The following is a 16,146-nucleotide window of genomic DNA, read 5'->3' as shown; positions in this document are numbered from 1 at the left end:
CCCTGTACCCACGTAAGCCAGATGCACGAGGTAAAGTTCGTTTGCTCCTTACGGGCGCATGGATGGGCTCAGTGTGAACACTTCATTCTACACACTATACTTTCCTGCTTTGTGCATTCTACTCTGGAAAAAATTTCACTTAAAAGAAGTAGCCTACAGGGGGCGCTGTAATTTCACAGAAGGGCTCAGGGAAGCTGTTAGGAAGGGCCCCGGGCCTGACAGTCCTCACTCCTGAACTGGAGATTCAGGATCTACCACAGTGTGTCACTTGGGGCGGGCTCAGCAAGACAAATGTATGTAAATGCATCCGATTCCTGTGGGTTTTCTGTGGAAAGTGGCTGACTGTTGCATGGCCCCCAGGGACTTTCCAGTATTTTGATTGACATGAGCATCTGGTGCGCGCTGGGGATGGCTATTATTAAATGCCCATCTTTAATGTAACTTACCCTAATTAAATTATGAGTTCCGTGAAGAGAGAAACCAAATAGTGTCCCTCTTTTAAATCCCATCTCCCTTAGCCCAAAATTGAAGAAGGAGGAATTGTGCATGTGACTGGCTAACTCAAGCCGCGTTGATTGGTACATTAATGAAAAGCACTGCTAAAAATGGAACTTGGAGCCGGGCGAGGTGGCGCACGTCTTTAATTCCAGCACTCGGGAGGCAGAGGTAGGAGGATCACCATGAGTTCGAGGCCACCCTGAGACTACAGAGTGAATTGCAGGCTAGCCTGGACCAGAGTGAGACCCTACCTTGACAAACCAAAACAAAAAAAAAGAAAGAAAGAAAAGAAAAAGAAACTTGGAGCTTGTGAGGAAAATTATTCAAGGTTAGTTTTGAGATCATTAAAACATAACCCTGTAGGCTGGAGAGATGGCTCAGTGGTTGGGCGCAATTCCTGGGCAAGCATGAGGGTGTGAGGGGGCCTAAACTGCCTGACCAGGAAGATGCTGCCGCCAGGGCTGGAGAGATGGCTTAGCCGTTAAGGCAGCTGCCTGTGAAATCTAGGGACCCATGTTCAACTCTCGAGATCCCACCTAGGCAAGACGCACAAAGGTGAGCCAAGTGCAGCGTCGCACATGCCCACTAGGTGGTGCCAGCATCTGGAGTTGGATGGCCATGGCTGAGGCCCTGACTTGCCAATTCTCTCTCTCTTGCTCTCTCTAAAATAAAAATAAAATGCAAAGATAAAAATAAAAAGGATGCTGCTGCCTCAAAGCCAATGTCTTGATCCTGGATCCTTCCCTGTCTCTTCAGGGAAGTCAGCCTCTATCTAACTCTGCAGTTTCTGTGAAAATAAGCAAGGGAGGCTATTCAGTATGTTTCTGCTGGCTGCCTGTGGCTATAGGAGGTTTTGTTTGGTCAAATTTAAACAAAAAATACTCAAAAGAAGAAGGAAGCATTTGGTAACTATAAAAAGAGAAGGTACAAAGGAGAGAGAGAGAGAGTCTTCCAGGGACTCTCAGTGGACATTTGTCAGGTATTGGTGCCAGCCAGAAGATGATGGCCTTGACCACAGAGACTAGCATCCATCTGCATGGGTTCAAATCTAGTCTCCAGCATTCACTAGCTTGTGACCTTGAGCACGTGAAGGTCAATACCCCAGCAGCCTCACTGGTAAGAGGGAAACATGGCTTCCTTATCATGTATTTGTTAGGAGGACTAAGAAAACATACTTGTTGGGGCTGGAGAGATGGCCCAGCTGTTAAGGCGCTTACCTGCAAGGTCTAACGGCCCAAGTTCGATCCCCCAGTACCTACGTAAAGCCAAATTCACAAAGTGGCTCATGCTTAGAGTTCGTTTGCAGTAGCTGGAGCACATGGCATACCCATTCTCTCTGTCTGTTTCTCTTCTGTCTATCTCTCCCTGCTTGCAAACAATCAAATAAATGTTTGTAAAAGTAAATAAAAAGAAAGAAAATATACTTGCAATTGGTTTGCTGATGAGGTGGACCCAGAAGCAAAGTGTGGCTGAATTCTTCCCTTCAGGTGTCCTTTCCAATTCCCCTCTGCCCCAGGTTCTTCCCCAATCCACAGGGATAGAGGAAAACGCCTAGACTAGCTCCAGCCCCCTTCCAGAAACGAGCTCACTAGTCTGAACCAAAACCGAGTCTCTTCTGCTAGAAAGTTTCCCCATTCATCTCACACGGAGCCTGACGTCTCACCCAGACTTGCTCAGCTCCTCCCCAATGCACCTTCCACACACGGCCTCTGCTCCCCTTCCACGTTCAACTGTGGGGCTCCAAGGCAGGATGGAGAAGATGGGACAGACAGACCTTGCTTGGGTGGAGCCCACTGTGACCTAGAGCTGGGGCCCGAATGTCAGCTCCTCCTCTGGTACTCATGGGGCTCTAGAGACCCCTCACCACCCCCAGCCGGCCCCCAGAGTCTCTTCCAAGACATCCAAACCCTGCTAGCCCACAGCTCCCCATAGGCGCCCGTGAGCAGACACCCCTCCTTTGCAGCATAGCCTTTGCTTAAGGACACTCCAGCCTGCGTCAGCAGTGTCAGTACTGCGGGCTGGATAACGTCGAGATGTCCAGCAGTCTCCCTGGCCTCTGCCCATGAGATGTCCTCCCAGCAGTGACAACAAAAATGTCCCCTAGAGGCCACAATTCCTCAGGAGTTCAAGACCCCTATGCAGGCTAAACTGTTCTAGGGAAGTGTTGACCGAAAATTTCAGTGTCTTCCAAATTTCCAGAGACGCCTGAAGCTCCCTGAGCCACTGACCTCAGAAACACTAACTTCTCCCCTCCTCTGCACAGTCACTCATCATTACATATTTTCTGTGGTAAGCCTGGGGAAAGTGAGAAAGGACTGACCTACAAAACCTAACACCCTAGGTTCAGTTCCCCAGAACTCATGTAAAGCCAGATAAACAAACTGGTACATGCATCTGGAGTTTGTATGCAGGGGTGGCTGGAGGCCCTGGAGCACCCATTCTCTATCTCTGTCTCCTTGCAAATAAATTTTTAAAAATCTAAAACCAAAAAGGCAGGAATGGTTCATATTTCTTTTTTGTCCCTATCAGTGATCCAATAAAATGCATTTGAGTATAAAAATGCTTTTGGTAAATGGATGGCTTGATTCTATTTCACTTCTAATTCGACAGAAAAAAGAACAAGACGTGTAATTTAATCATATTTTATTGCCAATAGCGAAGAAGAAATTCAATATTGAACCTTCAGAGCAAGAAGAACCTATTGACAATAAATGGCAAAGAAGGGTTGAGAGGAGAACGTCACACAATCTGCAGCAAATGTACCCCTTGGGCAGCGACTTAATACAGTAGGCTGCAGCACAGATAACGATTCAGAACCGCTTTGCAAAGTACCGCTGTGTGAATTACAAACTCGTCATCCAAAACAGCTAGACTCGCAGACTAAAAACAAAAAAATGTGCCTAGGCATCATGGGTACTCCCGTAGTTTTGCTTCTACTTTCTAAAGGTCTTAAGTTCCTTTTCCCACTGTCACATTAGACAAATAATAAAGTTCCTTCAACATTCATAAAATTCTCTGAGTATTCTAAGTCTCCCTGTGGGTCATAAGTCCCTGATGAGAGACAGCCAAACCCTTGTGAGCCACTCAGGAGACCCTGCCACCGAAATCCAGCACCAACCAAATGACCAGGTGAGACATCTATCAGAACTAAAGGTCATCTTTTACTAACATCTGAGCTAACCCTTGGGTCTCACTCTCCACGGGTATAGGTCAACAGTTGTTTATCCACGTTCCAAAACTTTTTAAAGTTCTGCGCAGTGTTGGCATGAACTGATGTCATTTTTTTTTTTAGCAACAGTTAACCACTTAAGATGGGTATTCATCTCTGAAAGTTTACACTTTGTTAGGGAAGTACGAAGGTGTTGTCTTACAGGCTGCTGCTGTTCCACACCTTATTTTTGGAGTTCCATGAAGTGCAGTATTCATAACATATTATCTTCCTAAAATCCCCCCCCAAGAGCTTAAGGAGAAACCTGGTCACCCAGGGTTTAATGTAAGGACTGATGGGCCTGCAGTGCTGTGACCATGCACCCCGACTTCATGATGCCACAGAGGGGTGTGAGGGGTCCTTGCTCCACAGGCTACTAACACCTGCAGAAAGTGAAAACGCCTTGAACAAAGACATTTCATTCTAGGGATAATCTCCCAAATTCGGCTTATAGAAACACTCTGTGTTGAAGATAACTTCTGCCATGCCCTGCATGCAGTAACAGAGGAGAAAAATGTATTTTTTTTTATACTTTTCATTAAAAGCATGTGTCTTTTGCTTCTATAAAGAAAGAAAGAAAGAAGATTTGGAGAAGAAGGGCCTGTTGGTGTGAAGATTACCTACGACAAGAACCAGCTGTTCCCGACACAGTAACATTGACAATTTGTCATATGAAGAAAGTAACTATCTGGTAGAAAGTTTACAGCAATCTGTACCCACTGACAAGTCAAGTAGGGCTTAACTAGGATTCTGCGACCTAAGGAGAGCAGAACTTGCCAAAGAAAATGATGTTTCGAGTTTTGTTGTGTCTGATGATGTAAAGAAACGGGTGGTCAGCATTGAATTCATCTTTGTGTTGCAGGATGCGGGACCCCGGCACCTCGATGGATTCCCCGCCGTCTTCGGTGATTTCTAGGCATACCCTGTGGATCACATTTGATAGAGCTACTCCCTTGGTCTCTGACATGCCAGAGAAATCAGACGTGTTTTCATTAAAGGTATTCTTCAACCCTAGGCTTTCCAGGCTATCCTTGGGATCAACCATTTTTTCCACCTTAAACTTTGGAAGGGAGAGCTTGACTTTGGCATTGGCCATGGTGCTGGGATTGGTCCACTGCAACAGTGTCTCTGAGCTGAGTTGTTTTTCAATCTGAAGGACAAAAGGGTAAAGAAATTAACATTACTTCCAATTGTAAGATATTTTGCTTGAATAAAAACACTAAGTTCTAGCCAGGTGTGGTGGCGCATGCCTTTAATCCCAGCACTCGGGAGGCAGAGATAGGAGGATCACCGAGAGTTCGAGGCCACCCTGAGAATACAGAGTGAGTTCCAGGTCAGCCTGAGCTAGACTGAGAAAAAAAAAATCACTAAGTTCTAACGTAAACCTGGTACCTTTGATTATAAATAATCCAGTGGCTGTGGAGATGGGTTTTGTCAGTAGTGTCTGACTGTGATCTCCAGCATCCATGTAAGAAGCCAGAGACAGCAGCAGGTGCCGAGAATCTCAGTGTTGGGGAGACAGAGAGGGCAAGGTCCCTGGGATTTGCTAGCCTGCTATTTCAGCCAAGTTGGTGAGCTCTAAGTTCAGTTACAGACCCTCTCTCAAAAATAGGTGGATAGGTAAGCCGGGCATATTGGCACACACCTTTAATCCCAGCACTTGGGAGGCAGAGATAGGAGGACTGCTTTGAGTTGGAAGGCACCCTGAGAATACAGAGTGAATTCCAGGTCAGCCTGAGCTAGAGTGACACCCTACCTCGGGGGGAAAAAAAAAAGGTGGATAGGGCTGGAGAGATGGCTTAGAAATTAAGAAACCTAAGGACCCATGTTCGACTCTCCAGGTCCCAAAGTGACGCGAGCACACAAGGTCACACACGCACACGTGCCTGGAGTTTGATTGCAGTGCTGGAGGCCCGGCCAAGGCAATTCTCTCTCACATTTGCTCGTTCTTGCTCTCACTCTTGCATTTAAAAAAGGCCAGTGCTGGAGAGATGACTTAGCAATTAAGGCACTTGACTGCAAAGCCAAAGAAACCAGGTCTGATTCCCCAGGACCCACATAAGCCAGTTGCACAAGGTGGCACATGCATCTGGAGTTCTTTTGCAGCAGCCAGAGGTCCTTTCATGTCCATTCCCTCCCTCTCTCTCTCTTCCTCTCTCTCTCTCTCTCTCTTCCTCTTTCTCTCTCTCTCTCTCTCTCTCTCTCTTTCTCTCTCTCTCTCTACCTATCTCTATCTCTCTCAAACAAATAAATAAAAATAAAATACAAAAAAAAATTTTTCAGGCCAGTCTGTTGGGCTTGCCTTGAGAGAAAAAAAAAAAGGTGGATAGTGATTGAGGAGGGCAAGCCCACCTCAATGACTGTCCACTTCATGCACATGCACACACAATCATACATGCAGAAACATGTACACCACAGGCAGACCAAAACAATAGCAAACAGGGCTGGAGAGATGGCTTAGTGATTAAGGTGCTTGCCTGCAAAGCCTATGAATGCTTGTTTGAATCTCCAGGCCCCACATAAGCCAGATGCAAAAGTAATGCAAGTGTGCAGTATCACACATGCACACAAGGGGATGCACATGTCTGGAGTTCGTTCTCAGTGGCTGAAAGGCCCTGGCACACCCATTCTCTCTCTCTCTCTCTCTCTCTCTCTCTCTCTCTCTCTCTCTCTCTCTCTTTCTCTCTTCCTCTTTCTCTCTCACTCTCAAAAATAAAATAATAAAAAGTTTAAAAAAACAATAACAATAATGATAATAATAAAGATAGTCCAGCACTTCTGGCATAGGACTAGCTTCTCTTATGAGAGACCCCAGCCAACTACCTTTCCCCTCCCAGCCTACAAGAGGGAGGCATGGGTTTTATTTCTGGAAATGACATGTAACTTGACAGGGACAGAGGCACGGGCTGTGGTGCTGCACACACAGGGTGAAGTGAGGGTAATAGCAAGAAGGCTATTACACAGTTCTCCTGATTTATTATGCTAATTTCTCTACAAAGGAGTGAGATTACTCATGATTCAAGGATGGCATCAATTCAATACAAAGTGAAGTTATTCTATTTCATTTTTAGGATGGGAACTTAGGCTCTCTCTGAGTCATTCTTTAGGACAATAGGTGATGAATGTCGCCATTTCGATTTTTAAAAAATGATAAGCAATGGTGCACAAAATAGCTTAGTCATAAAATGGTTCATGGAGCAAATGAAGTTGCTCCTTGACCTTGCAGTGTCAGCACTGGCTACAGGAGAAGCAGCAGCTCCAGGAAGAATGGGAACTCCCTGCTGCTCCTTTCGGGGAGCAGGACGGCACCAATATTACCTTCAAGGCACCTACAAAGATCACGGACACGCCAAGGTCATAAGATGATTGTGCATTTTCAAATGGGGAAGAAACAATTATATCTTTTGATCCACCTACCATAACTACTGTGCAAAGAGCATTCTCTCACTTTGGAGAAATTAGTAGTGCCAAAAGATTGTCACAGCTATGTAACTAGAGTTCTGGGACCAACAGGTATATTGTCTTGCCCATCAACCACCAGGCGGTAAGGAGACAAAACTCCATTCATAACTCGAAGACCACTTTGTGGATGTGGCAAAGGCGAAAGTGTGAGAAGTTCTCATGAAAGCGCCTCAGAATGTGACAATCCTTAGAAATGTGGTCAAGTACAGAATAATTAGCTAAGATGAAGTCATTGATGTGGACCCTTGATCCGATGTGATCAGCCATGGTTCAATTCCCCAGGACCCACATAAACCCAGATGCACAAAAGGCGCATGCATTTGGAGCTTGTCTGCAGAGGCTGGAGGCCCTGGCATGACCATTCTCTCTGTCTGTATCTCATCTCTCTGCTCATAAATAAATAAATAAAAATATTCTTTTAAAAAATGGGTAGAGCCACACATCCCCGAAGAATGAGGGTGGCAACCACTACTGAGCTCACGAAGTGATGGGTACAGCATTATGACAACTACAGCAAGAGGCAAGGTGGGGGCAAGCTTGATCTGTCCCCTGGGAACCAGGCAGTGACTAAGAGCCAGCTGGAACTGCGGCACACGAGCCTTTCTTCTTGCCTAGCCAAGGGCTGAGGTCCACGTGGGGTTAGGAGGGAAACCGGGGAGGGAAGGCCTGAGAGAGAAGAGACAGCCTCAGGCGGCCACACAGAGACAGACAGAATAGCAGGAAGGCTAAAATGCACTGACAGGCAAATAAAACCACTACTTTTATTTAAAACTGGGGTCTACAATAATCTGTATGAATACAATAATATAATTTGTATAATTGAAAATCATGTATTTGTATGCAATATATAAATGAGTAAGGGGCTGGAGAGATGGCTTAGCGGTTAAGCGCTTGCCTGTGAAGCCTAAGGACCCCGGTTCGAGGCTTAGTTCCCCAGGTCCCACGTTAGCCAGATGCACAAGGGGGCGCACGCGTCTGGAGTTCGTTTGCAGAGGCTGGAAGCCCTGGCGTGCCCATTCTCTCTCTCTCCCTCTATCTGTCTTTCTCTCTGTGTCTGTCACTCTCAAATAAATAAATAAATAATTTTTTTTAAAAAAAAGACGTTTCTGGGTTGTAAACACAGCCAGAGACTTTTTATAAATGAGTAAGTATTATAAAACAATACACTAATCTATTCAAAGTACAAAATTTGAATCAGAATGGAATTCCATGTGTAGGGCTGGATACATGCTCAGCAGTTAAAGGCACTTGCTTGCAAAGTCTGTGGCTCAGATTCAGTTCCCCAGTCCCCACGTAAAGCCAAATGCACAAAGTGGTACATGAGTCTGGAGTTCCTATGCAGTGGCAGGAGACCCTGACATGCCCATTTTCATTCTCTCTGTCTCTGTCTCTCACTCCCCTCTCTCTCACTTGAATATATTTTTTTTAAACCTCATGTTATATGCCTTAAACTTTTCAAAACTCATAAACGGATAGCACAGAGTAACCCCTAGGGTAAGCTGTGGAGCTTAGTTAATGAGAATCAATGCTAGCTCATCAATTACAAGACACATACCAATCTAACCTAAGACACTAACAGCACTAAAGATTACAGAACTAGAAGGAGAGAGAATACATGGGAGCTCTCTGTATTTATTGTTCTTTTATCTATAACCTTAAAGTTGCTCTCAAAAAATAGTCCACTGTAGGCTGGAGAGATGACTCAGCAGTTATGGCACTTGCCTTCAATACCTAACAACCTGAGTTCAGTTCCCCAGTACCTACATAAAGCCAGATGCACAAAATGGCCCATGCATCTAGAGTCCATTTTCAGAGGCTGGAGGCCCTGGCGCGCCCATTCTCTCTCTATCTGCCTCTTTCTCTCTCTCTGTCTGTTGCTCTCAAATAAATAAATAAAATAAACAAAAAAAATTTAAATTTAAATTAAATTTTAAAAATTTTAAATTAAAATTCCAGGTCAGCCTGAGCTGGAGGGAGACCCTACCTTGCACACCCCCGCCCCCACTGCCAAAAAAAAAATTCAAAATGACAAAAGAGCTTTTGTTCTCCAGGCAGCAGTGGGCAGCAGACTGCAAGGTGAGTCCAGGTTAGAGAGAAGAACTTGGTTACCCCTTCCTGGGCTTACACCCTGAGTCTACCTATCATGAGCTATGTGGGTGGAGACTGTGGAGGCTGACCAGCTATCCTTCCTCCCTCGTTGGTAAATAAGAGTGCATGGATAATTTCTTACTCTTTGGATCATGGTAAGACATGAATGAGACAATTATGTGGGGAATTTATTACCATCCTTAGCATATTGTAAGTGCCAAATAAATGCCACATCAAAGTGAAAAAGATTCGGGCTGGAGAAATGGCTTATCAGTTAAGGCACCTGCCTATAAAGCCTAAGAACCCAGGTTCAATTACCCAAGTAAGCCAGATGCACAAGATGATGCACGCATCTGGAGTTCGTTTGCAGTGGTGAGAGTCTCTGGCGTGCCCATTCTCTCTCTCTCTCTTTCTCTCCCTCTCTCTCTCTCTCTCTCTCTCTCTCTCTCTCATCTGCCTCTTTCTCGCTCCAATAAATAAATTTAGTTAAAATTTTTAAAAAGATGAAAAGCTTCAAGGGTGGACCTCGAAACCCTGGGGGAAGGTGATCCAGCGGAGGCCGAGGCAGGACTGTCCTCCACATCACACGAGTGCGTGCAGCGCTTCTCCAGGGTGCAGCCCCTGCGGCTGCGAGCCCGCCCACCTCCTCACCTTCTCTAGGCCCGTGGACTCATCCTCCACATCCTTGGGCAGCAGTATGAGCATGCTCAGATGCTTATTCTGAAAAGGAAGCTCGATGATCTTACAGTTGACGTCATCAATGGTGCCCAAACAGAATGTGGCCTCCAGGTTCATCATCTGCACTGGCTTGGTGTCTGTCTGTTAGAGGGGAACAAAAGGGAGGGCTTAGTTCTCAAATTATACAAGAATAGATATATATACAAATACATATGTATGCACATGCACATATATACCTGCATACATATATATATATATATATATATATATATATATATATATATACACTCCTGTATGAAGCTATGCATGTATGTGTATCTATATATACATGTGTGTGTATACACACACACACACACACAAATGTGCTCTGTGGTCTTGAGTCACCATGACTCACGATGCATGTACCAGGATCCACACTATATACACCCAAACCATCAGACTGTCCTGTGAAGAGCCAATGACTTCCTTTGAAAAGTTATTCACATACTTTCTAAGTCCATGTCCCCTACCTTTTAGGAATTCTATGTACTATATTTGCATACAGACTATCAAAAATAAGACGGCGTGGCTGTCAACACAGGCAAAGTTGCAGTGACTCCTCACAGATGCCTGTGAGCGTGTGTGAGTTGGATCCCTGGTGGAGTAGACTTCAAGGAAAATTCCAGCACAAAGACACATATCTACTTTACTAGTGCTTCCTGAAAAAAATCAGCTAATCAAGAAATTCAGCATATGACATGACAGACTCATTATTTCGCCTGTACTTTCTGCTGACTTTGGTTCTAAGCCACCCCTCATTCCTGTATGGCCACCTGTTTAATCTGAGCAGATGAAACTGGGGTGGACATGAGAACCATTTGTTTGGGTCCCAAATGTGACTAAAACAGATGTTGTGACCTCAGAAAACTCACTGAACTCCTCTCTGAATCTCAGCTTCCTTGTCAATGGAATGATGAGAATTGAAAACCCCAGAGTAACTCTGGCTGCGGCCGTAGCGCGAGGTGGACAAGCCTGGACAGCAACGCGGCCGCGGGCAGGTTTGTTTCTTTCTTTCAGCTATCAAATAAGCTACAGCATTAAGGTCACCGGTCGGTCAGTCGGTCCATTGGTGGTGTTGCATTATTCTCTAGATATCCTGTATGTTTGAAAGACTAAATATTTTTTTTAATTTTTTTTTTAATTTTTATTTATTTATTTTGAGAGTGAGAGACACAGAGAGAACACTTTTAAAAACGATAAAGCTGGACAAACAAAACCGTTATTTTGGGCTGGATAGATGGCTTAGCGGTTAAGCGCTTGCCTGTGAAGCCTCAGGACCCCGGTTCGAGGCTCGGTTCCCCAGGTCCCACGTTAGCCAGATGCACAAGGGGGCGCACGCGTCTGGAGTTCATTTGCAGTGGCTGGAGGCCCTGGTGCACCCATTCTCTCTCTCTCTCCCTCTATCTGTCTTTCTCTCTGTGTCTGTCACTCTCAAATAAATAAATAAATAATGAACAAAAAATATTAAAAAAAAAAAAAAACGTTATTTTTTCAAAGTGTCCGCCAGACCCAGTGCTCGCCCTGCTTCCTGGGTGATGGAGTCCCCGGATGGGTCTCATCATCCAGGCAGCTCAGAGACTGTCCCAGGTCTTTCTCTCTTTGCTCCCAATATCTGACCCTCTGTCTCTACTAAACAGGTAACAAACTGGTTTTCTAAAACCAATTCACACTAACAAACTAACCCATACTAACAAACAAAACTACTGTTAGGAATTCAGTTTAGCTGATTGCCCTGACAGACACCTCCGGTGGGTGGGCATCTATCTCCCCATTAACCAAACCTTTTCCAGGAAAGATTTCATACGACAGATCAGGCCTACGGAGAACACTCAGGGGAACCTTTACCTCAGAGAAGCAGTAAGCTGAGCCTTTCGTGATGTCTCTCTCAAGCGGGGCATGCCTTCCTTACTATGCTTTTTGGCATGGAAATGACATCTTCACACTTGTCACAGTCCTAGAACTGTTTCTGTTGCTATCTCTCACCTCCCACAGCAGACAGAATGCAGTCAGAACATTAAACAGCATCCTGCCATTGTTCTCTAAGTAACTGGTTGATAAACAACTGATAGCTCTGTGCATGAGGAGAGACAGGATTATGTTAGGGAAGTATGTTGCTCTGGAAATTAAATGACGCTAGACGTGGCGGCGCACGCATTTAATCCCAGCACTCAGGAGGCAGAGGTGGGAGGATCACTGTGAATTTGAGGCCACCACAAGACTGCATAGTGAATTCCAGATCTGGGCTAGAGTGGAACCCTATCCCAAAAAGCCAAAAATAAACAAATAAAGATGATAATTCTTTCATTTATTTCTTCTACAAATGCTCCACCAGGTTAAGCTGCGGATGATTTCTGGGCATGCACACAGTTGTGGCCTCCACAAGCTGCCGGCAGGGATGAGGCGTCCTGAAGTGGCAGAGCACCTAGCACGTGCCAGGCCCTAAGTTCAGTCCCCCACATCGCAAAATTAAAAATAACCAAAAGTCGTCATCAAGTCCACTGACTGTAGACAGAACAATCCTATTCTACGAAACACAAATTGAGATATATTTTCTGAAAACAAAATTAAATAACGTTGATCCAAAAGAAAAAAAAAAAGAATGACTATAATCAGAAATCCAAAGTACTACAAAATCTGAAACTTTTTGAGTACTAGCAAGACAATTCCATGGGTGGAAAATTCTACACTTGACTTCATAGCTCATATCATATCATATGTAGCCATCAAAACAGAGGGCACTATCTGGACACGGTGACACCACCCTGTAATGCCAGCATTCTGGAGGCAGAGGCAGGAGGAGCAGGAGTTGGAGGCCATCTTGCACTACACAGCAAATTCATGGCCAACCTGAGCCGCAGAGCAAGACTTTGTCTCAAATAAACAAGGGCTGAGGGTGGAGGTCAGGCGTAGTACACTTGCCTAGCATGGGTTAGATCTCAAGCAACACGCACACACATGCACGCATGCATGTGCACACACATGCCCACCAAAAAGGACATTGCTGCATAAAATTACTTTCAAACTATGGCTATAAGATGTGTATGAAACATAAATTTCATGTTTAAACTTGGGTTCCAGTAACAAGATAACTTGTTATTCACATATGCAAATATTCTAAAGTCTGAAAACAAACCCAAATAAACGTGGGGTCCCAAGTATTTAGTACATGTGGTGTGGTGCAGTGTATTTTGTGTGTTGCATGCACACACGTGCACAAATCCACATGTGCCATGCACGTGAATGCAAGGCCAGGGGAGAACTTCGAGTGCCCTTCTTTTTCTATTGCTGGTCCACACACTTCCTTGAGCTGGGATCTCCCCCACATCCCAGACCCGCAATTTTGGGTCAGAGAGCCCCACAGGTTGTTCCGTCTCTGCCCCTGTGGACTAAGGCTACAGATACGTGTGTTCACACTCAGCTTTTCACGTGTGTTCTGGGGTGTCAAACCTGGCTGCTTTTAACTGCTGAGTCATCTCCTCAGCCCTCAAAACAACCCTCTTAAGTGACCAAGCTTGCCTCACGATCCCGAGGCCTCTGGTTTGCTTTCTTGCCATTCCTCCGCCTATCTCCCTCGGGTCTCCTGCACCTTCACTCTCTGTATTGGAATGAGTTCCTGAATGCTACTTTATTGCCTAAATGATTAAAATCTAACTCCCACTGCAAGCCATGCATACCTTGCTCACTCTGAAAGGACATTCTTTGGTTTCTGATTCAGGAAATTTCTTCATCCACTTTCCGACAAAGTAGGCAGCATTAACCACAAGGATTTTGGTCTGGTCGTTTACACTGTGGTCAGACAAAATGTTCTCAAAGCGACCTGCAAATGATTTTGGAAAACCACGAGATGCAGAGTTATTCCCCCAAATCACATCTGAGATGCACGTGTGCGCTCACTGACGCTGATTGCTTGCTAGAGATGTCCCGTGTAAGGCCAGACAGCCAGGACTGTCCAGTATCAGTCCTCTTTTCTTTCCAAGAAGACCTGAAATTAGAAGTTGGCTCTTTTTGGAGCCAGGTTTGGAGGCCACCCTGAGACTACTTAGTGAATTGCAAGTCAGTCTGGGCTAGAACAACACCTTACCTCAAAGAGGGAAGAAGAAGAGGAGGAGGAGGAGAAGTAGGAGGAAGAAGAGGAGGAGGAAGAGGAACAGGAAGAAGGAGGAGGAGGACGACGACGAAAAGGAGAAAAAAGTTGGGTCTTTCTGACTCAAAGTCTATAATCCTGATACTCTTGAGCAAAAACAAGTGGACTCTTGTTTTCCACCTGGCCTAGGCTCAGCACTTTCACATATATTTATCTTCATTTTACCATTAAGGAAATTGAGGCTTAGAGAGGCCAAGGGACCAACCTAGCACACTCGGCTATACAGCGTATCCGATGCCAAGACAGGCACTTTTGTTCACCCCTGAAGCTTTCTAGCCCTTTGCCAATCTCACGCCTCAGGCAGACAAACTATCTAGAATCCAACAGCCAAAACAGTGAGACAATGAGAACCTTTTAATAAAAGCAGCTCTTTGGATTTGAATAGCACCTGGCATTGTGTGTGAGTTTAGTGCATGCACGTGTGTGTGCAGATCCAGGTGTGCCCCACATATGTGCGTGCAGAGGTCAGAGGAGATGTTGGGTGTCCTGTGTCATTGCTGATCTACGTACTTCCTTGCCATGGGGTCTCTCCCTCAACCACGAGCTGCTGTCCATCAACAAGCTTCAGCAATTCTCTGCTCTCTGTCCCCCTAGAACCGGACTTACAGATGTTCCTGTCAGCTCCTCGCTGCTACAGGCAGACGGTAGCATTCGTGACCTCATGAGCAAACGGAGCATCACCCTGGCTCTGCCTGTTCTCCCAGGAAGTATGTCTCCCTGACCCGGAAGTGCTCTCCTCTCCAGCAGTGACCTTGCTAAGCTGCAGCACTTCATGATGCTCAACTATTTCCCCGCAGGCCCTTTCTATGCAAATACTATAGAAACATCACTAGGAAAGGAGACATAGCCACCGATTCACAATCCAATAATCCTAGCTCCGATTCCTTTTTAACCAAGAAGGCGGCATGGCTCACGGGGGCTTCTGTTGGGGGCTGGTGGTGTCAGCGCAGGGAGAAGGCTACAAAACCAGAGACCAGGAAACCCGGGGCTATCCGAGAGCGGTGAGAGTGAGGAGTGGAGAGAGTGACGTCAAGCTTCCACGGAGGTGTGTTTTGCTTTGTTCTAGATTTAAATTTGCCTAGGACTTCTTGTGCTTTTGCTTTGTTAAAAAAATATATATATATATAGAATTCTGAGCTGGAAGCACCTTCAAGGATCACCAAGTTATACGAGTCCTTCCATTCCCAGACTGAAGAGTTGGCTTCAGGGTTTCCTAAGAGCTGTGCTTTGTAACAGGCACAGCTGCGCCTCCACCAGGACGTGTGGCAGCCTGTCAGAGAATGAGGAAGCAACATGAAAACTGAAGACCACAGTTTCTGCCAAGTGAGATGCTATGAGAAATGCTCAGAAATTCAACTTGCTGACATGGCTTGATGCGCAAGAATTTGGCTTGTGTACTCAAATATCCAAGGAATCTTCCAGATGTTCAACATGTTCCTGCTTGTATCCAAGAAGGGAGGGTCTGTGCACTCAGCCACGTATCCAGCACAATGAGTAAAGGAACTTACCGTCTGTGAGGTCCTTAAAGGAGCTGTTGATCTGACCTTTCGTTTCCTCAAGTTTATCCTTGAAATCAACGGTTTCCAATTCTTTTGCATATGGTCTTTTTGTAGAACTGATAAATTCCTGAAAAACAACCAATTCACAAAAATCACAAAGTACTTCACATAAGAAATGGGGCTGCCTGGGCTGTTATACTATCCTAGCCAAAGGATTCCTTAAATGTCAATTTTACCATGGAGACAGTTTTCAAAACTGGTTATACTCTATGAACTGAAACCCTGTGTAGAAATCAATCAAGTTTATTTGTATTAGATATCTCATTTCTTTAATTTAATATCAGCCTTGGCAAAAAAAAAAATACTATGTTAAATACATGCAATTATGAGTCCAAACTGCACCAGTGTTTACACACACAGTGTTATGTTCTGAATATAAAAATATGCCACATGCATGTTGTGGACACTTTGTCTCTAGCTACTGACACTATTTTGACAGGTTCTGGAAACTGTGACATGGGGCCCTAGTT

The 16,146-nt window shown here is 45.1% G+C and overlaps 1 protein-coding gene across 1 annotated transcript in view; it reads right to left on the bottom strand.

Annotated features, from left to right (window-relative positions):
• Positions 1–3,126: 3,126 nt before the first annotated feature.
• Positions 3,127–16,146, bottom strand: part of Serpinb5 (serpin family B member 5) — a 35,397-nt gene continuing 22,377 nt past the window's right edge. Inside the window, exons 4-7 of the mRNA XM_004654793.2 lie at positions 15,626–15,743; positions 13,648–13,790; positions 9,908–10,075; positions 3,127–4,856 (exon numbers count right to left, since the gene is read on the bottom strand). Of these exons, the coding sequence (XP_004654850.2) occupies positions 4,464–4,856; positions 9,908–10,075; positions 13,648–13,790; positions 15,626–15,743 (822 nt within the window). The 3' untranslated portion in view covers positions 3,127–4,463. The remainder of the gene's footprint in view (positions 4,857–9,907; positions 10,076–13,647; positions 13,791–15,625; positions 15,744–16,146) is intronic.

This window comes from Jaculus jaculus, chromosome 15 (genome assembly GCF_020740685.1).
Source record: "Jaculus jaculus isolate mJacJac1 chromosome 15, mJacJac1.mat.Y.cur, whole genome shotgun sequence".
NCBI lineage: Eukaryota > Metazoa > Chordata > Mammalia > Rodentia > Dipodidae > Jaculus > Jaculus jaculus.
The sequence above is the reverse complement of the archived record's forward strand: the minus strand, read 5'-3'. Positions and strand labels throughout refer to the sequence as shown.